The following is a 21,763-nucleotide window of genomic DNA, read 5'->3' as shown; positions in this document are numbered from 1 at the left end:
TATTTGTCCGGCTGATATCTAGAACAGAGGATTATATGATCACTTATCTTAAATGGTGTATCATCATCTTCTCAGTTCAGAGAGACCTTGAAAGAGCTACGATTGCCGATCGGTTCCTGAAGTACTGCAGTTATAGTTATTAGACTTATCCAAGTGGGAGACTGTTGGATAAGGTGTCTAAGTCGATAACTATTTCTGGTATGTACTTGACCCGACCCGGCATGGTCTATTTGGGTTGCATGGCACCATGCAATTGGATAGACTAAATGAGAGAAATAACACTTGTGGTTTATTAATATATTATAAGTTCTAATATATTAAGTGTATTATTTAATTAGTATTGATCAAGAATTAATTTGGTATTAATTAAGTGATCAAAAGATAACTAATTAAATATATGTGTTAATTATGTAAATCATCCATAACATGTATAGTGGGCTAAGAGGCTCCATGGATTATCAAGTTAGGTTAAACCCATAGGATGCTCCATGGGAGTTACAAACCCATGGGTCATGGAAATGAAGAACCATGACACATTAGGGTTTACATGGTGTAACCCTAGATGTGTCAACACTATATAAAGAACATGTTCTCCACCAAAATCGGCTACACAAAGAAAAGTGAGGGCTAGGCCGATTTTAGAAGTGTGTGTATTCTCTCTAAAGTCATTCCAAAAGCATTTGGTGTTGTGTGAAGCATTTGAGGCATCACACTTGGGATGCTAGGCTCACAAGGTTTCAAGGAATCAAAATCAACTACAAGGTATGTATTTCTAGCTATGCTTTTAGGATTAAAGTTCCCATGTATGCTAGATAGGATTATGAACCTTGGAAACCAAATTTTGCATGTATTTAGACAAACATAGATTTAAGGTTTATTAGGGTTGCATGTACACTTAGGAAGTGTTAGAATGCTCAAAACCCATCAACTTCTACCAAAGAGAGCAACCACCAGTTGAGAAGAAATCAGAATTAGAGACCATGTTGATGAAATTCATGGAAGCTTCAGAAAAAGAAGTATAATGAAGAATCATCATGAAATGATGATAGATCAGCAAGCATTAATAAAGAATCAACAAGCCTCCATCAATAATCTTGAAGTACAACTTGGTCAACTTACCACTTTGGTTAATGAGAAGATGTTCCCGAAAAATCCTGAAAACAAAACTCACTCTCATGTGATGGCCATAGATATTGAAGAAGAGGCAATTTCTGAGTTCCTAGAAGCCTTAGAAGTGGAGCCACAACAGCCCGATCCAAAGCCAAAGAAGCCAAAGCTCGAAAATGAAGAAGCTGCTGGAATACCCAGTTCACGTCGTGAGCTCGCTAAGCTCACGTCGTGGGCTCAGTCTGAACATAGTAATTCCGTATTTGTTCTAGCTTATGAACCACCTTTGCCATTCCAGTCTAGAGCTTATCTCAGTCTGCTGGAGAGAGAACATCTGGAGTTTATCAAGCAATTGAAGGGTATTCCTATTAATACTCCTTTTATTGATTCACTTGCAAAAGTTCCAGAATATGCTAAGTTCTTACAAGATTTATTAGACACTCGTTAGCAATTAAAGGAGAATTCTAAAGTGATCCTAAGTGAGCAACGCTCAAAATCTGTGTTGGGGGAAATACCTAAGAAGATAGGGGATCCTGGACGACTCACTCTTCCATGTGAGTTTGGGAATAACATGAAGGTTTATGCTTTAGCCGATTCTGGGGCTAGCATAAATTTGACGCCTTAATCGTTCTATGAAAAATTAAATATTCAGAAGTTGAAGTCTACAAAGATGACTATTCACATGGCAAACCGTTCAGTGACACAGCCCCGGGGCATTGTGGAAGATATTTTAGTAAAAATAGGGAAATTCGTTTTTCCAATAGATTTTGTGGTATTGGATATGAAAGAAGATCCCAATATACCAATTATTCTTGGTTGCCCGCTACTAAACACTACTGAAGCTCTTGTTGATATTCGGGAGTCTAAACTCACCTTGAGGGTTGGTAATGAAAAGGAATTTTTTGGGATAGAAGATGGCTTTCAAGGGAATCATGCTCAAGAAGAGGTTTTCAACATTGATGAAGACAATGAACTTGAAGAATTAGAGAATCTTATGGAAGAATAAATCAAAGCAATTCAACAAGTTAAAAGTACAAAACCAAGAGCATCTGTTCCATTTTTAGTTGAAGTCATTGCCTACACGAGTCCAACTTCTTGGGTGAGCAAGGAAGATGATGAGATGACGAGTAATGAAGAGGAGGTTACTTCAAAAGTAACAAATCCAGTGGTGAAAGAAGAGAAGAATGCTATGGAGTGTAAGGTAGAGACTAAAGGGATCAAACACAAGCTTGATGAAGGCGAGGTCAAAGCTAAAAAGGAAAATTCAAAAAAGGCGTACAAAAGACGAGTTCAAGCTTACAAGAGGCATTTCAAGGAACAAAAGATCCTAGTGGTGGACTCTTCAGATGACTCGACGTAGGAGGCAAGGAGTTCGACTCATGACTCCAAGAAAAAGAAGCGCTTCTCGGGAGGCAACCCGAGTTTGGTTTGCAATTTTTTCTTTTCTTTTTAGTTTTTGCATTTTAGTCTTAGAAACATAAATCATATCATCCAACTCGCTTTATTCATAATTAAACACTGAGTGTGGGGTCCCTAAAAATGAAGTGGTGATAATTAAGAATTCAGTTGATAGACAAACTTGACTTAATAAAAAAAATTTCATGCAGGATTCACGACGTGAATCCTTAAGGACTCATGACGTGAGTTCTGAATAAACCGGATAATATAACATTGATGCATATCAACCCATTTTCTATTAAACTAATTGGCCCAGACTAATCCATTTTTGATGAGGAATTCATGGCCCAACATTAAGCCCATACAGGACTCACGACGTGAATCCTTACGGACTCACAACGTGAACAGTAAACTTCTCAGGACCATAGATTAAAGGATAAAGAATCAGTTTGACCCCCCTTTGTTTATTCCTCACAAAGTGAAACAAGAGTCTGGTCCCCCCTTGCTTGGATTTTGGCCGACAAACACTCCAATTTCGTTTTTGTTTACCTAATACTTCAATCTAAGGTAATGATTCTTAATTATTAAGTTTAAATCTTCCCTAATAGTTGAACTTAGTGTTAGGGTTTGTTAGTTAGATGAAATGTCGAATTTATTTCTTAAAATTCCCATAATAGCCTTGGAATGTTGATGCTTTGTGCTTGGGATTAGTATAGGAGTAAACCCCATTAATATTGTGACCTGATTTGCCTCCTGATTTTAGCGATTCTGGTTGCTGAGTTACGAACTCACGACGTGAATCCTAAAGGATTCACGACGTGAATACTGGGACTGGACAACATCAATTTTGTTAATTTCTAATTTTCTGGGTTGTTTCTTTTGGATATTTTTGTAGTTGTTTTTGCAGAAATGGCTCCCAGAAGAGAGATTCCAACTGGAGTAGCGGGGTTACATCTGTTTTACAACTTTCCAACAACTACGCCCCGGGATATATATACGCGATGAAACAATCGGTTGGGATGGCTTTACAACCGGGAGTTTGCTTTTGCCCCTACTATTCAGTGGGCATGGTTGAGGGAGGTTGGGCTGGTGGATCGGATGTCCCAATATCTTACTAATATATTTTGGGGGGATGGATTTTTGTTCACATGTAAGGGGTGGTACAATTTGTTTGCAATCCAAGAGCAGGTCTATAAAGAGCTATGCGTGGAATTCTTTTCAACAGTGACATTCCATTAGAATATGCAAGATCCTACTTTCCCGCAAACTTTGGTTTTTCGTCTAGGAGGGGAATATAGGGAGTGCAGTTTGGTGGAGTTTTCACAAAGAATGGGGTTGTATGAGGCTCATGAGACCATAAATCATGAGTTTGTTTTATTTTTGAGGGAGGCCACACATGGTTATGCAGATGGGGTTTCAGGACCGGAGTTTTGGAGCAATATTACAGCCGGTGTGTTCAATTCCGTTGTATCTCCTGAAAGTAGCATCAAATCACCAATATATCACCTTATCCATTGCCTTATCACATTTTCTATTCACCACAAATGCCATGGTGATAAGGTTACTAAGGTCAATTTGTTCTTTTTGTGGTGCATTTTACAGCCCGACGTGTGCTGTAACATTCCGTATTTCTTGGCCCGCTACTTGGCGAAGTATGTGACGAGTGCCCATCCCGGGAGCCCTATTTGTGGAGGGCACTTTATTACGTGTTTGGACCGGTCTTATGGCCTCATTGTCCCTGGCATCACTCGTTCTTTGACATGCATGGAGGGGAACGAGTTCACTATGGGGTATTTAGAGACAATGAAGGTGGTCAAGAATTATGGAACACATTGGGGGATTCTTGAGGATAATGATGATAGTGATGAGCAAACGACCGACCAACCTGAACCACAACCGAGGCTGAGGCGCAGGAACGTAAGAGGAAGGGGAGAAATAGGGCAACCAATGCATCCACTCGCATCCATGGTAGGAGCACCTTTTGGGGGTGATATGGCTGGTTATTTTGAGCAGTTATCTTTGAGTGTCAATTGGATTGGGGGTACCATGGAGAACGTCGTTCTACACCTTGGGGTGGAGCAGCCACCTCATTTAGGGTATCATTACCCAATTTTCCCGAGGTGGACGAGTATAGAGGACATGGAGGCAACGGAGCGGGCACTAGCAGGGTGAACAAGGATGATGAGGATGATTGATCGTTTATTTTAGTTTTGTTTGGTTTAGTTTTATTTTTTTTTGTTTTTATTTTGTTTGGGATTGTAAAACTATTAAGATATTTTGTTACTTTTTCTTTTCTTTGGTAGTTATTTTTCAGAATTACTTGGAGCGCATACAAAGGATGTCGAGATATGAGTGCATATGTGTTTAGCCGGGAGTGTTTAAAGTCGAGAGTCAAGACCCATAATTTAAATTAAGTGTGGGGTGAGTCAAGCGAGAAGAAAGTTAGAGAGAAGAGTTGAAATTAGTAGGGTTAGAAGAGTCTTAATCCATTAAGACATGGGGTTGAATATAAGAATTGAAAGAAAGGTTGGAAGGAATATATTTCTGGGATTCCAGTTTTCACATCGTGACTCTTTTGTTATTCACCTCGTGAGTCAGTATATGGTGACTTTCCAGAACCCGCTCCACATCGAATTCACGTCATGAATCTTAATACACTCACGTCGTGACTTTGTAATTTTCAAAAAAAGAATCTTCTTTTTCCATATTCATTATGTGATTCACCACCATTCTTCTTAAGATTATTATGAAGATCATCATGGCTCATTTGCTCTACCATGCAATGTGGCGTACGCTTTCCCACATTGTTCTGTCCATTTTGCACGTTTTTCTGTACCACATTTGTTGAAGATTGAAGACTCGATTCCATATTTTGCCGGTACATTTCTTATCTCGCGTATTCAAGATCCAAGTTTCTATTTCTCAAAGTCTGTATTCAAGATGCACATTCTATCCGCACTTTTGGAGATGATCACGCCACTATCCCAAGGGAATCTGTTCCTTTTTCTCACTTCTCTTAATTTTTATATTCTTTTAAGTATACAATGAGGGGATTGTATGAAATAAGTGTGGGGGTAGGGGGTAGGAAAAAGTAAATTGCTAGATAATTTGGTTAAATTTTGAGATTTTTAATAATTAAATCTAGTAATAATAATTTGAACTGTAGTTGCTAGTGTTATATGGGATGATCCAATAAGAGCTTAAATGTTTAGTTGAGCCAATACACGTTATAGTGCATTTGTGGCCTCCCTTATTTTAGTAAAATCATGGAACAAAAACATGACCCTGCTTAGTTTGAGGAATGCAAAATGTTTAGCATCCTGAACCTGAAATGTATCCAAGAAAGATATGTATTAACCAATAAAGGTTGAAGTTAAGCACCCTTGCTTAAGCATGTAGGTTTTTGACTGATATATAAAAAAAGTGAGTTATACATGTAAAAAAAAGAGAGAGAAATTACTGAAAAATTCTTGAAGAATTTTGGAGCTATCGAAGTATGAAGATCAAAAGATCAAAATTCCAAAGAATCAAAAGTTGAAGATACCAAAAATCATAAATGTGGTGAATTCAAAGCAATCAAAGATCAAATATCAAAGAAGTGAAGAATTCCAAGAGCTCCATTGTGGTATCTAAAGTTGTAATTTCTAGATTATGTATGCTTGGGTAGCTTAACCAAAAATATCTTGAGGTTAAAAAGGTTTCTGAGGATGGATTCGGAGGGTTGCATAAAATGAGCATTGTTCGAAAGAAGTGGGTAATTATTTATGAATATTGTGAGTATTTAAAGTATGGGGGGTCATTTAGGAAAAGTTTTAGACACAAATGCATGCGTTGAGGTCTTGGCATAATGGCTGAGCTGGAATTGGATTGTTCTATATAATGTTAGTGATGAAGGTTTGAGTTTAAATAAGTAGATTTGCTTGAGGGCAAGCAAAGCCTAAGTGTGGGGTATTTTGATATTGCTATATTTATACATATTTTTAGGCAATATGTAAGTACATTTTTATATATATTTTGGTCATTTGCATAGAATAATGGTACTTATAAGGTTAAATTATAATTTGCAGCCAAAAAGAAGACATTTTCAAAAAAAGGGACTAAAAGCGTTAAAGAATGGAACTTTGGAGGTTGAAGGCTTGAAAGACAAGACAAACACCGAAAAAAGACGTACTCATGACGTGAACATGTGAATTTGAAGAGAATATAAATATCTTTGCCCATTACGATTGGAGGGACTTTTGGCTGGCTTAGAAGGGTTCCCGGAGACGAAATTCAGAGGAAAAGAAGACCTGGAAGCTGGTTTTAACATCAAAGAAGAAGGATTTCATAACTTGGTTTATAGATTGGTACACTTAAACATGTCTTTGATTACAGTTTTTGTTTGTTTAGCTGCTAATATGCCCTGCTAAATCTAGCTGCTTCTGTTAGCTACATGAAGCTGGAACTCATGGTTTTAATGCATTAGATTTGACTTTACTTGTTGGTGATACGCTTGTGTTGATTGATTTTACCTAGCATGCTTTAATTAATTATTTGATTGCTTTAAATTCTTGTTCTATGTAGTTAGTGAACACAAATGTGCATGAATTTGAATACCTAATAATATAGTGAACACTAGTTTATTAGAGCTAAGATCAAACCAATCTTAGATAAGTAATTGAATCATTGAATTAAGTTGTGTTAGAGAACTCATATTATGACTGTAATTGTGTTTTGATTAATCAATCTTTCATGGCTCCAATCTTATTTAATAATTGATTATGTGTTAACTATTGTGTGACCATACATAGATTTACATGAATTGATTAATAATTAGTAGATTTAGAACTAAATTGCTAATACTTCTTTAATTGGTAACCAACAGTAATAGTCCTAGCTAGTGTATAACCATTGAGTGAAAGCGGATTCGAACTAAAAGAAGTGTTTTGTTTATTGATTGAGTTTTTGTTAAAGAATTAAGTTCATCTAAACTTTCAAAATTAGATAAAAACCCCTTTTTAGCTCATTAGTAATTAGGTTAGTTTAGTAGTAAATAAATTAGTTAGTCAACACCGCTCCCTGTGATCGACACCCGACTTACCAAACTATTCTATAATTCGACTAGGTACACTGCCTAGGTGCATTTTAGTTAGTTATGTTATAAATTATAAAATTAGTGGGTACTTTTGTGCACATCAAAATTTCATGTATGATTGAGGTTGCACTTATTACATTGAGGGAGGGTTCCAACATATCGACTGCCGGGTGCTGGAGTGGCTGGTGTCATGGCAGCATGAATCGCAACCATGTGTTGTCCATCTGAGGTATCTTGTATTGACTGTCTTTTCTTCTTGCTCTTGGATTTTTGTTTATCATCACACCCTTTGGTTGACTCAGGAACGGGGGTCATTATGACTTGGCGGACACCATGGTCCACCAATGTTCGAGCCAAATGTTCACTTGGATTGGAGGAGGTAGTCCTATGATGTATCTCTCTACCCTCCTGCTCTTTGGGGTAACCATCCTAGGGCATAATGCAACTAAATCGTTGAATCTATCTGTGTAGGCTACTATGTCTGAGCTTGTCATAGTAAGCTTCCACAACTCTTGCTCTAGCTTTTGAATTCGGGCAGTATTCTTCCAGCATCATCTCTTTTAGAGTCTCCCATCCCACCGTGTTTGCCACTGGTAGGGTCAGTGACTTGACATGGCTATTCCACCATGTAAGGGCCCTGTTAGAGAAGGTTGAGGCAGCAAACTTCACTTTGCTCCCTTCTGGGCATGCGTATATCTCGAAAATTGACTATTTCTTCTTAAACCATCGCATTTGGGCAATGAATCCCCTGCTTCCATAGAAGGATTTGGGTCCACAATTCATGAAGTTTTTGTACGAACACTCTCTTGTGTGTCCGTGGCTTTCCCCATGGTTAGAGTTGTTAGTACCACCACCCGATCCGCTAGCACCACTTGCGTGGATTTGCGTCATGGCGGCTGCCACTACGGCTATTATAGCAGCTTGAAAGACAACCAGATCATACTGTGGAGGAGGTAGATGTGGTGGATTGTTTTTGTTTTTATTCGACTTCTTCAGTGGCATATTTCTTCCATAAGGTTTAAAAGATGAAACGAGGGCAAATCTTTAGTAGTGGCTTTAAGTCGAGTGTTACTTAAACTGAGTTATCTTAGTGAAGTTTTGTGACCTGGTTTATTGTTACTAGTTGTTATGAAAAAGGCGGTAAGCCTAATACATAGTTTGAGCAGTGTAATCACTAATTCACTAGGCTACATCTGTTGGTTAATTAGTAGTGTGACGTATAGGGTGCTCTACCACCTAGCGCGCCTCATGAGTGGTTTCCTATGTTCTCTGTCCTAGTTAATTTTGCCATGGTTTCAGCTGTGGAAATTCATCGTCTTTGGACGCTCCTATGGTTTTCCTATTCTCAATAGTTCATGCTTTGGGTTCGGTCACTGATCTCCATCACTTCATGATGGAACGTCTAACTCCTCGTATGGTTCCTTCTCGGTATCCTACTTATGAATCCCTTCTTGTTCTTCCTTGACTCATCTGTTGGTTGTTGTAGTGAAGTGGCTATATCTATCTAAGTTATTCATGCGAGAATGGGAATGTCTAAAGAATCTTATGAGATAAATAAAACATTTTTATCTTATGGGGTGATCTAAACTGGGTCCTCCTATAATCACGTAGTGTATACAAGTTGTATATAACCAAGATCAAATTGACCTTCGAATAAGTTATCCTACTCTAAAACCACAACCAAGCAAGGAACATGTAGTAGAGCGAAGATAACAAATTCTAAGTCTATAAGATCCCAGCTATATATAACCCTGGAAGCATACACTTCATAATTATAGACCTACTAGTAAGGGTCTTTTAGTTTTCGCGTGAGTTGGTTATAGTGCCTTAAAATACTCCTATAGTATTTTAACTTTATGTTTTGTTCTAGAGATCCTTTGTATATAGAGTTTGGTAAGCTTTAGACTCGTTGCAACACTACTATCACTCCCAAACACATGTTGGTCGTATCACAAATAAATATAGTTGATCAGGTTATATTTATTCCATATATGATTACATAACTGCCTAGGTTTGACTGTAGTGTTCAAAATCTATATACTTTAGTTTTGTTCTTCTTGTGATACTTGTTCTTAGTATGTATGTATGTTTGTATACTTTTTGCAAAATACTTATATTTTAAAAGTATACTTTTATTCAGAGCACTTCGGCCCCATTGTATTTATAGTTGTATATCTTTTATAGGTTGATATACTAAGTTTACTATAAACAATGCTCTGATACCAATCTATCACACCCCAAAACCGGAACGGCGGAAACGTTCAGGGGCGGAAGACGTCATGTACAGTATCACAAAAATTGTATAATAGTAATCAAAGCAACAAAAACCATTGTATTAATAGTATAATGTTTACATTCTATTTGAATCACATAAGATTGACTCCAAAAGTAAATAATAAGTAAAGACTTGAAGCTACAACGCTCCATCTTCTAGAAACCGGTGCGTGTACCTGCCTACGGGTGTCTTGAGAATACAGGTAGGTTTTGAAAGTGTCAACATTAAAGTTGGTGAGTTCATAAGTGTTTTGTTTTAGAAAACGGGTTCTTTGTTCTTTGTAAAACATGATGTGTTTCTCCAGACAATCCTATACTTTCTGATGTAATAAATGATAAGTAAAATGACTCGTACCAATTCCTTCTACGAGCACTTAGTGTATACAGATCATATACAATCCAGATCGAACAAACAATCAATTGTGTGGTTCTGCCCCAAGCCCACAACTAAACAAGGAACATGAAATAAGGTGGAGGCCACACATCCCACTGGCTGTTGGATCCTTATGTGTATAAACGTGACGTATTCCTAGGTACTTACAGAGTTAACTGTATTAGTCCTTTGAATTATGTTGAAAGTGTTCCTTAAGAAAATCCTATATCGTCTTAATATGAATTATGATAATACCAATTCCTTCTATGACCACTTTGTTTATACTAGTTATATATAAACCAAAATCGAACGGACAATTGATTGTGTGGATCTGCGCTAAGCCCACAACCAAACAAGAATCAGGAAATGAGGCGGAAACCACACATTCCACTACCCATTGGATGTTAATTTCATACATAACCATGTTGTATAAACTAAGGAGTTATAGAATCAACAATGATCGCTCACTAGTTGAATGGTAAACCGTTTAATTTAAAAACACTGATGTTTGTCATGAAAAATCCTATATTTTCCATAAAAGTGAGTTGTAAAAGTGTAGCTTTATCATTATCATTATCTATCTATATATATATATATATATATATATATATATATATATATATTATAAAGCTAACATTTTTTCTTTCGCCACATTCATTTGAAACTCCCATGACTTTTCAATTTCTTCCTAATAATGGTTTTAAGTTGGTTAATAAGATTAAATAAATATCAAACATAAAGTGTAATCATATCCGAACTAAATTTCAATATTAAAAGAATATATTTACTTCTATTTATAAAGTTATGTTTTTTTAACTTTTAACATATTATACTTAATTTATTAGTTTAATATATTGTTGGGAGTAAACCATTATCATTTTAAAGCTACAACTTTTGAACAATTTGAATAAAATACCTAAATTATAAATTTAAATATAACATTACAGGATCAACTTAAATATAAATTTTAGTTTAACTTACATAACCTAAATAATATTGTGTAAATAGTTAAAACTGATAAATTATAGTGTCTTTCTAATAATGATTATAAGTTGGTTAATAAGGTTAAATAAATATCAAACCTAAAGTGTAATCATAAATAAACTAAATTTCAATATTAAAATAACATTTTTACTTCTACTTATAAAGTTATGTCTTAGTTTTTAACATATTATACTTAATTTATTAGATTAAGATGTTGTTATATGTAAACCAATATCAATTTAAAGCTACAACTTTTAAATAGTTTGGACAAAATACTTAAATTGTTAATTTATAATATAACATTATAGTGTCAACTTAAATATAAATTTCAGTTCCACTTAAAAATCCCAATTAATATTTTGTAAATAGTTAAAAGTGATAAATTGTAGTGCTAAATGCAAAAACTAAATTATAATCTCAATTTAACTAAAATATTTCCTAAAGATATTTGTATAATCGTTAAAAGTTTTCAAATAAGTAGCTTAAAATAACTTACAATAACAATAGTTAAATATAACTATATATAAATGATTATATTGTTACCTATAAAATCAAAAGACACTGTTTGATGTTTTAAATAATTATAATGATAGAAATTAAAACGTTAAACAAATAAATTTCAAAAAATTAATTAACAATAACAACAACTATTAATAACATTAAACCATATATTATATTTATTTTTATTCATAAGTAATTCGCAGGTAGAAGTCATTCAAATGGTTGAGATTATGTAGTTATAATAGATGTATATATTATCATATAATTCAAAATAATCAATATATTATATCAATTTAGTATACGAATTATTATATCAAATTTAACAACAACGTTATTATTATATTTAAAAACACATATATCAAATTTTAACTATACAGATGTTTCTGCGTAACGCACGGGCATTCGCCTAGTATCATTATAAATCTAGCATTTTTCCTTTCACCACATTCATTTGAAACTCCCATGACTTTTCAACTTCTTTTTAATAATGATTATAAGTTGGTTAATAAGGTTAAATAAATATAAAACCTAAAGTGTAATCATATATAAACTAAATTTTAATATTAAAAGAATATATTTTCTTTTACTTATAAAGTTATGTTTTTAACTTTTAACATACTATACTTAATTTGTTATGTCTAATATGTTGTTGTATGTAAACCATTATCATTTTAAAGTTACAAGTTTTGAACAATTTGTATAAAATATTTAAATTGTTAATTTAAATATAACCTTAAAGGATCAACTTAAATAGTTCAACTTAAACAACCTAAAGAATATTTTGTAAATAGTTAAAAGTGATAAATTGTAGTGTCTTTATAATAATGATTATAAGTTGGTTAATAAGGTTAAATAAGTATCAAACCTAAAGTGTAATCATAAATAAACTAAATTTCAATATTAAAATAATATTTTTATATCGACTTATAAAGTTATGTCTTTAACTTTTAACATATTATACTTGATTTATTAGATTTAATATGTTATTGTATGTAAACCATTATCAATTTAAAGCTACAACTTTTGAACAGTTTTGACAAAATACTTAAATTGTTAATTTAAATATAACATTAGAAGGTCAACTTCAATATAAATTTCAGGTCCACTTAAAAAACCCAAAAAAATATTTTGTGAATAGTTAAAAATGATAAATTGCAGTGCTAAATGCAAAAAAAAATTGTAATATCAATTTAACTAAAATATTTCCTAAAGATATTTTTATAATCGTTAAAAGTTTTCAAATAATTAGCTTAAAATAACTTACAATAACAATAGTTAAAAATAACTCTATATAAATGATTATATTGTTACCTTTAAAATAAAAAAAATTGTTTGATATTTTAAATAATTAGAATGATAGAAATTAAAACTATAAATAAAATTACTATATATATATATTATATTTTATTTTATTCATGAGTTACCCGTGGGTAGAGGTGATTCAAAATATTGAATTATCATATAATTCAAAATAGAGTAAATTACATTGATGGTCCCTATGGTTTAGAGTAATTTATGTGTTTGATCTTTGACTTATTTTTTTAACTCGGAAGGTCTTTACTATTCTTTTTGTTACGCACTTGGTCCATGTATTACCTAAAAAGAATATTTTTCCCTTGATTTTCTAATTTATTTAAATAAACACACCCCCAACCCCACCCATTCACCTTACCTTACATACCCCACCATTTTTCCTTATTTAAATAATAGTCTTTTTAGGTAAGACAGAGACCACATGCGTAACAAAAAAAACAGTAGGGACAAAGCGCGTAATAAAAACAAATAGTAGGGACCTTCCGAGTTAAAAAAAATAAGTTAGAGACCAAGCGTGCAAATCACCCCAAACCATATAGACCATTCGTGTAATTTACTCTTCAAAATAATCAATATATTATATCTCCTTAGTATACGAATTATTATATCAAATTTAACAATAACATTATTTTTATATTAAAAAAAACATGTAAATATTTCAGTTATATAGATGCTTCTGCGAAACGCGCGGACATTCGCCTAATTATTAAATAAAACTAGCCAAAAATGTGTTTGTTCTGTAAACCGAGAGTGACGTTAATATTGTCTTGTGATCTCTTAGTATATACGAGTTATAGAAACTTAGATCGAATGAGTCATTGTTTTCCATGTGAGTTCTTATAACCATGATGATGGACGATAAACACTACGACGTACTTCGGACGTCGTAAACGTTAATGACGTTTGTCACCTAAGTCGACTATAGCTAATAGTCAGGGCACGGGATTGTCAGTCCCATATAGATATATACACAAACTCACGCTCTCCCTCCAGGAGACTCTGGTTCCTAAGGATTAGACTTCCCTTGGTACTTAGATAAGTACTCGAAGGCGTGTCTCACAATTTGGTTCTCTCAACTAATTCATGAATAATACATTGAAAACCCTTTTTGTTAATATCATATATCCTTGTAAAAGTGTTACATTTGTGCCATAGTTTATAAGTTTATTACCGTGTAAAAATCTACATGCATAAAATTTGTATCTTAACATGTATTTTAAAGTTGTTCGTAAGTCTAGTAGTAACAATGTTTGTCATGTTTAGTAAGTTCTGCGTTCAAATGCATGTTAACGATAATAAAATATAATAAACACAATTATATTTTTAATCACAAGATTACTTGTGCTTTACTTGTATCCCCCCTCCCCCCTTTAAAACATTTAAAAGTTTGGAAAAATATGGGGGTATGAACTCACATTTGATATGTGCTCTTGACTGGATGGCGAGAATGAAGAAATGACCCTCGAGTTGGATTACGCGAAACTAACGGTATCCTAATAATATTTAAAAACATAATTGTATTTTAATTAGTGAAACCATTAATTAAAGTGTTAGAAAACACTTGCTTTTGGGTTAGGAATGTTACCGAGACTTGTTTGAAGTGGAAAAAGAGGGTTTCGGCTAAGGTTCTCGGCTCAAGGCTGCTTTCGGCCGTGAATTGGGTTTGCGGCCTTTGAAGATATGAAGGTTGTTCTTGGTGTTGTTGAGGAAAGACTTGAAAATTTGAAGGTTTGTTCTTGAAGATATGAATGTTCTTGGGAGGTTCTTGGGAGCAACTTGAGAGAGTTTTCTGGTGAAGAAGGTGAGAAATGAAAAATCTCTCCAGGAAAAACCTTTATATCGGTTGGGTTTATGGCCAGAAATGGGTTCTCGGTTGTAAACGGGGTTTACAACCCAGGGGTTTACGGCCGTAAACACGTGGTTGGACGAGTTTGCTGATTTTTCGACGGAAATCTTGATTTTTCGAGCATTTTTGGTTCCGAAGAATTATATAAATTTTATTTATATATTTAAAATGATTTTCTGGCCCTCACGAGCTTAACGGAATAAAAAAATTCGAAATTTTACTTAACGGAATTAACTTTTGATGACTAGAAAGTATTGGGTTGTCACAACTCATACATATACCAAACTTTGAGAATTGGTTTCAACCAAAAATGAGCATCCATGATTAAGTTATGATTGTTCAAATATTGGGACATATTAGAGCATTTCAGAGCAACATGTAAATTGTGTTTTTGATTTAAGTTAGCTTATTAACCCATTAGGTACTTTATAGAATCAGTACCGAAGCTGAAAATCTGCTACTTAAAAATAAATACATGTCTTAATGACTTAATGACCAAAGGTGATTCAAAATCAAAAAAAAATATATTTTTTTCTTATGAAAATCGTACAATATCAAAATAATGTAAGTAAAATTGTTTCTGATTTCTAGTTCGATTTGTACAAACAAATTTTGTTTGAAGATTGTAGGAAACTATTGCAAGGATAAACGAAAACGAAACAGATAATTAACTAAAGCTGAGGCCTATGTTTGACACAGTTTCCTTAAAACAAATTCGACCCACTCTGTGTGTGTTTGTTTCCCAGGATACAACAACAAGAATAGTTCTTCAAGACTGCCGAACTCAACAAGGCCTGGATATTATCTTGATACAAGCTAGAAAATGATGCATTAGAAAGGGAGAAGAGTACAGAGTTTTTCCGCGTCATTTACCACGTACAAGATCACTATATTTATAGTACAAACTCTTAACTGTCACCATAATTACAATTTATGGTGATTACAACACAATACCTTAATTTTTGAATTGAAATCAATATTAAACACAAAATTTGTAACGGAAATTGTTGGTGATTTTATCACCAAATATATTTTAGTGTAATGGATTTAACTAGTGTTTCAAGAACAATGTTTTAGTTATAATATAAGTTAGGAGGTGCAGGAGTGCACACTTGTATTTACTAAACATTGTTAGTACAGTACAAGGACTAATATGTCAATTTTGAAAGATGCAAACTCAAGGACTAATTTGTTATTCTTGAAAGACGTCAACTGATCTCGTTATCCGTTGAGTGGATAAATTCCGGGAAAACGACTTCATTGAAACACAGAAAACCAGGAAACGCTTCTTGATTCATCTTCTTCAATTGATTCTGATTTTTGTGCCTATAATCAGAATTGCTGCATCAGGAATTATCCTAAGTTTGGATTTCGTGATACCCAAGGCATATAGGGTCGAAATATCAAACAAGGAAAGTGTTTACGCGATTCCTGTTTGTAATCCAGATTTCCAATAACCCTATTTTCGTTTTCCCTAACAATCTTGTTTGATATTTCGTTTTCTGGAAAAGATGGCTGGCAATTCATTGAAAGAAATGAATACTACGTTTGGTAAATTCGAGAAATTTCAGGGCCTAGATTTCAGACGTTGGCAAAAGAAGATGCACTTCTGGTTGACCACTTTGAAGGTTGTGTATGTTCTATCTACTCCAAAACCAGAAGGGGTTGAAGATGCAATTCTGGAACACATCAGAAGTAGAAGCAAATGGGAGAATGACAACTACATCTGCCTTGGTCACATTCTGAATGGTATGTGTGATTCCCTCTTTAACACTCATCAAAATATTGAAAATGCAAGTGAATTATGGAACACACTTGAAGCAAAATATATTGCAGAAGATGCTTCAAGTAAAAAGTTCATTGTTTCTGATTTCAACAATTATAAAATGGTTGATTCTCAATCTGTAATGGAACAATATAAAGAAATCCTACGAATTTATGGTCAATTCAAACAACTCAACATGTATATGGATGAATCCTTTGCTGTTTCAAGTGTGATTGATAAACTTCCACCCTCATGGAAAGATTTCAAGCACCATCTGAAACATAGAAAGGAAGAGATAAGTTTGATTCAACTTGGGAGTCATTTGAAAATCAAAGAAGGACTTCGTGATCAAGATAATGATAAAGGAACTGGAAAGGGCGAATCTGAATTTGGACAACCCCAAGTTCATATGGTTGATTGTGATAAAGAAGACAATTCTAATAACAAGGGCAAGGGTAAAAAATGTAAGTATGAAGGTAACAAAAAAAAAGTCCAAAAAAAACACAAGGATTCCAAGGAACTTGTGTGTTGGAGATGCCATCTGAAAGGGCATATGAAACGTGACTGTCGGGTGAAACTTGGAAACAAAGGTGCAAGTGGTAGTGGAAAAGATGCTGGTGGTGGCAGTGGATCTCATGATCAATCTGCAACCAAAGGTCAAATTACTATTGATCTTGTAAGTTCAGTATTTAATGTTATGCTACTAACTCCAGAAGTTTCTTTTGTACAGGGGGTTGATACAGATTCATGGTGGCTTGATACCTGTTCTACACATCACGTGTGTAATGATGAACGGTGGTTCACGAAGTTGAACCTAGTAAATAAAGGTTCTGTCTTACACGTGGCGGATGAAGGATCAAAGCCAATTTTAGGAACTGGTGTTGTTAGTATTACGTTTACTTCTAGAAAAACAATTAGTTTCTTTGATGTATTGTATGTACCAAAGGTTCGAAAGAACCTTGTGTCTAGTGGTTTGTTGAATTGTATGGGTTATAAACAAGTTATCGAGTCAAACAAGTATGTGTTGTCTAAGTGTGGAATATTTGTGGGATTTGGTTATTATTGTGATCGTGTTTTTAAGTTAAATATTATAAGTTGTGCATCACATGTCGAATTTACTTGTATGATTTCTGCATCTAATCTTGATAATACTATGTTATGGCATAATAAGGACATGTTCATGTTAAGAGAATGATTGAAATGTCAAAATCTGGATTGATTCCAGCTTTTGATGTTAATTCTGAAAAATGCAAAACTTGTATGTTAACTCAAATCACAAAACAACCGTTTTCAAATGTTAATAGAAAAACAGAAGTGTTGGAATTGATTCATAGTGATCTATGTGATATCCATGCTACACCTTCCTTGGGAAATAAAGAGTACATTGTTACTTTTATTGATGATTCAAGTCGGTTTTGTTATGTGTACTTGTTACATTCCAAAAATGAGGCTTTGGAAAAGTTTAAAGTATATAAAACCGAAGTAGAATTACAGTTGGGTTTTTCTATAAAATGTCTTAGGACGGATAGGGGAGGAGAGTACATGGATTCTGAATACTTTCAATCGGTTGGAATCATTCATGAAACCACAACTCCTTACAATCAACAACAAAATGGGATTGCTGAACGGAAAAATCGAGTTTTAAAAGAAATGGTAAATTCGATGCTTTCTTTTTCGGGTTTAAGTGAAGGCTTTTGGGGTGAATCTATGCTCACAACTAATTATGTGCTAAACCGGGTTCCTAATAAACGGAACAAAATTACTCCTTATGAACTTTGGCACAAGAAAGCACCAAATTTGAGTTACTTTCGAATTTGGGGATGTCGAGCAGTTGTGAAATTACCCGAACCTAAAAAGAAATTTTTTGGGTGAAAGAGGAATTGACTGCATATTTATTGGATATGCAGAACATTCCAAAGCTTATAGGTTTTATGTTATAGAACCTAATGAGGCATATTTTGTTCATACCATCATAGAATCGCGAGATGCGATCTTTGATGAGCTGCGGTATTCTTTAATTCAAAGACCAAAGGATCTGATTCCAGGCACAAGTGAGGTGCCTAAATCAGATGTTAAGGAAGTTGTTTCAATTCCAGAAGCACAACAACTTCGTAAAAGCAAACGAGGTCGAGTCGTGAAAAATTTTGGCGAGGATTTTCAACTATTTCTGGTTGAAGGATCGAGGGATAAAGTGGAGAACCAATACTCATATTCCTCTCATCTTGAGACCGATCCAAAGACTTTTAAGGAAGCTATGGAGTCTCGAGATGTTGCATTTTGGAAAGAAGCGGTTGTTGAAGAAATGCCATCCATTATGGAGAACAATGTTTGGGTGTTATCTGATGTACCTCCTGGTTCTAAACCTTTGGGATGTAAATGGATTTTCAAGAAGAAAATGAAGGTAGATGGAACCATTGATAAATTCAAGGCTCGTCTGATCATACAAGGTTTTAGACAAAAGGCCGGTATCGATTATTTTGATACGTATGCACCGGTAGCACGAATTTCTACGATTAGATTGTTGCTAGCTTTGGCAGCTATTCACAATCTAGTAATTCATCAAATGGATGTTAAAAAAACTTTTTTGAATGGTGATCTTGACGAGGAAGTTTATATGAAGCAACCAGAAGGTTTTGTTTTGCCTGGAAATGAGCAAAAAGTGTGTAGACTTGTGAAATCATTGTATGGACTTAAACAAGCTATAAAACAATGGCAATTGAAGTTTGACGAAGTTATTTTGTCTAATGGTTTTTCTTTAAACCAATCTAACAAATGTGTATACAACCGTTTTGATTCATCTAGATCTGGTGTGATCGTTTGCTTGTAGATAGATGATATGTTGATTTTTGGCACTGATCAAAATCAAGTTACGCAACTAAGAATTTGTTATCTTCAAAGTTTTCCATGAAGGATATGGGGGAGGCGGATGTAATCCTTGGAATAAGGATTAAATGGGTGAACAAGGGACTTGCTATTACACAGTCACATTACATTGAGAAAATTCTCAAACGATTCAATTATAGTGATTGTACACCCATTAGCACCCATATGGATTCAAGCATGAAGTTGATGCCTAATAGAGGCAGATCAGTTTCTCAACTTGAGTACTCGCAAGCTATTGGTTCTTTGATGTATGCTATGACTAGCACTCGTCCAGATATAGCTTTTGCAGTGGGAAAATTGAGTATATTTACTCATAATCCTAGTACTCAACATTGGCAAGCGGTTCATCGTGTTTTACGGTATTTGAAAGGAACCAAGGATTATTGTTTGTGTTATTCAGGATTTCCTTCGGTCTTGGAAGGATATTCTGATGCAAGTTGAATATCTAATAGAGAAGATCACTCTTCTACAACTGGTTGGGTATTCTTGCTTGGTGGAGGTGCTATATCATGGGCATCTAAAAAGTAATCTTGTATAACAAGTTCAACAATGGAATATGAGTTTATTGCATTGGCTGCTGCAAGCAAGGAAGCAAAATGGTTAAAGAATTTGATTTATGAGATTCCATTGTGGAGGAAACCGATTTCACCATTATCTATCCGATGTGATAGTGTTTCTACTTTGAGTAAAGCTTATAGTCAAGTTTATAATGGTAAATCGAGACACATTGATGTTAGACATGGGATGATTAGAAATCTAATCATGGATGGTGTGATTTCGATTGAGTTTGTAAAATCACAACAAAATTTGGCGTACCATCTCACTAAGAGTTTGGCGCGAGACTTAGTGCACAAGTCTGTTATAGGGATGGGCTTAAAGTCCTTATAAATTCTTATGAATGAGACACCCAATTCCCCTCTAATACAATGTTAGAGGTTAAATTCAATGAGGAAAGCTTATTTATATGAATTGAAACACACATTAAAACATCCCAAGGTATGTGTGTTTGAACCTGTAGATACCAGGATGAATTTGATTTCTTAATGATTCTTTTGATAAAATGTATACATGTACATGAATAAAAGAATCACCTATATGATCGTGAAGTATAGCCGTACTTCAAAGAGCTTGGGACTTGGCTTTTATACGATCAAGAATGGATTGGGACACACGACTTTATAATTAGTGTCAAGTTATTTTGTTTAGATGATTGTTAAAGTAATGTGTATATTATCTTCAGATATTCAAACGAGTTGATGGGTTCAATCTTTAAGATACTTTGATTTCTCGAATGTTTGAAATGTGTAGTATACTAACATGAAAATTCAATCGTATCGATATTTTCATCTATGCATTAGTTTCGTTTCTTTTTGTTTTAAGTTTGTTAGTTCAAGAATTACACTAAAATAGGGGAGGATTGTTGGTGATTTTATCACCAACTATATTTTAGTGTAATGGATTTAACTAGTGTTTCAAGAACAATGTTTTAGTTATAATATAAGTTAGGAGGTGCAGGAGTGCACACTTGTATTTACTAAACATTGTTAGTACTAAACCCTAATCTACTAAACAATGACTAATCTGTCAATTTTGAAAGATGCAAACTCAAGGACTAATTTGTTATTCTTAAAAGACGTCAACCGATCTCGTTATCCGTTGAGTGGATAAATTCTGAGAAAACGACTTCATTGAAACATAGAAAACTAGGAAACGCTTCTTGATTCATCTTCTTCAATTGATTCTGATTTTTGTGCCTATAATTAGAATTGCTGCATCAGGAATTATCCTAAGTTTGGATTTCGTGATACCCAAGGCATATAGGGTCGAAATATCATACAAGGAAAGTGTTTACACGATTCCTGTTTGTAATCCAAATTTCCAATAACCCTATTTTCGTTTTTCCCTAACAGAATTTGTGTTTAATTTTCTATTTCAATTCAATTTTAAACAAATAATTAACAAAATAAGAATTTTGTTTACTTTAATTGTTTAACCATTCGAGCACTCTAAACACCATAGTTTGGTGCGTAATTTCTTATTCATTTTTTCCAATAGTGTCTCCATTTCGGAATTGATGAAGTTATGGTGAGACTTGTGTTTTCGATTGTTTCAATTTCAAGTGTTGACTTCTCTTAAAATAATATTTGAATAATACAATATGTATAAAAAAGTGGTTTTTTGCTTCCAAAAAATATTGAAGGAATTTGATAAAAAAAGATCTTAAGTTGTATTGTAGCCTTCTTG

The 21,763-nt window shown here is 34.1% G+C and overlaps 1 protein-coding gene across 1 annotated transcript; it reads left to right on the top strand.

Moving 5' to 3' along the window:
* Window positions 1-16,382: 16,382 nt before the first annotated feature.
* Window positions 16,383-17,095, top strand: LOC145075951 (uncharacterized). The gene is made up of 2 exons (XM_079022005.1): window positions 16,383-17,013; window positions 17,085-17,095. The coding sequence occupies exons 1-2, from the start codon at window positions 16,383-16,385 to the stop codon at window positions 17,093-17,095; spliced, it is 642 nt and encodes a 213-aa protein (XP_078878131.1).
* Window positions 17,096-21,763: the final 4,668 nt, after the last annotated feature.

Source organism: Lactuca serriola, chromosome 9 (assembly GCF_051521515.1).
Source record: "Lactuca serriola cultivar US96UC23 chromosome 9, Lser_US96UC23_V15, whole genome shotgun sequence".
Classification (NCBI taxonomy): domain Eukaryota; kingdom Viridiplantae; phylum Streptophyta; class Magnoliopsida; order Asterales; family Asteraceae; genus Lactuca; species Lactuca serriola.
The sequence above is the reverse complement of the archived record's forward strand: the minus strand, read 5'-3'. Positions and strand labels throughout refer to the sequence as shown.

What these genes read in the sequence shown, in the direction of transcription:
- LOC145075951 (XM_079022005.1), top strand. Translation starts at nt 16,383, where the DNA reads ATGGCTGGCAATTCATTGAAAGAAATGAATACTACGTTTGGTAAATTC.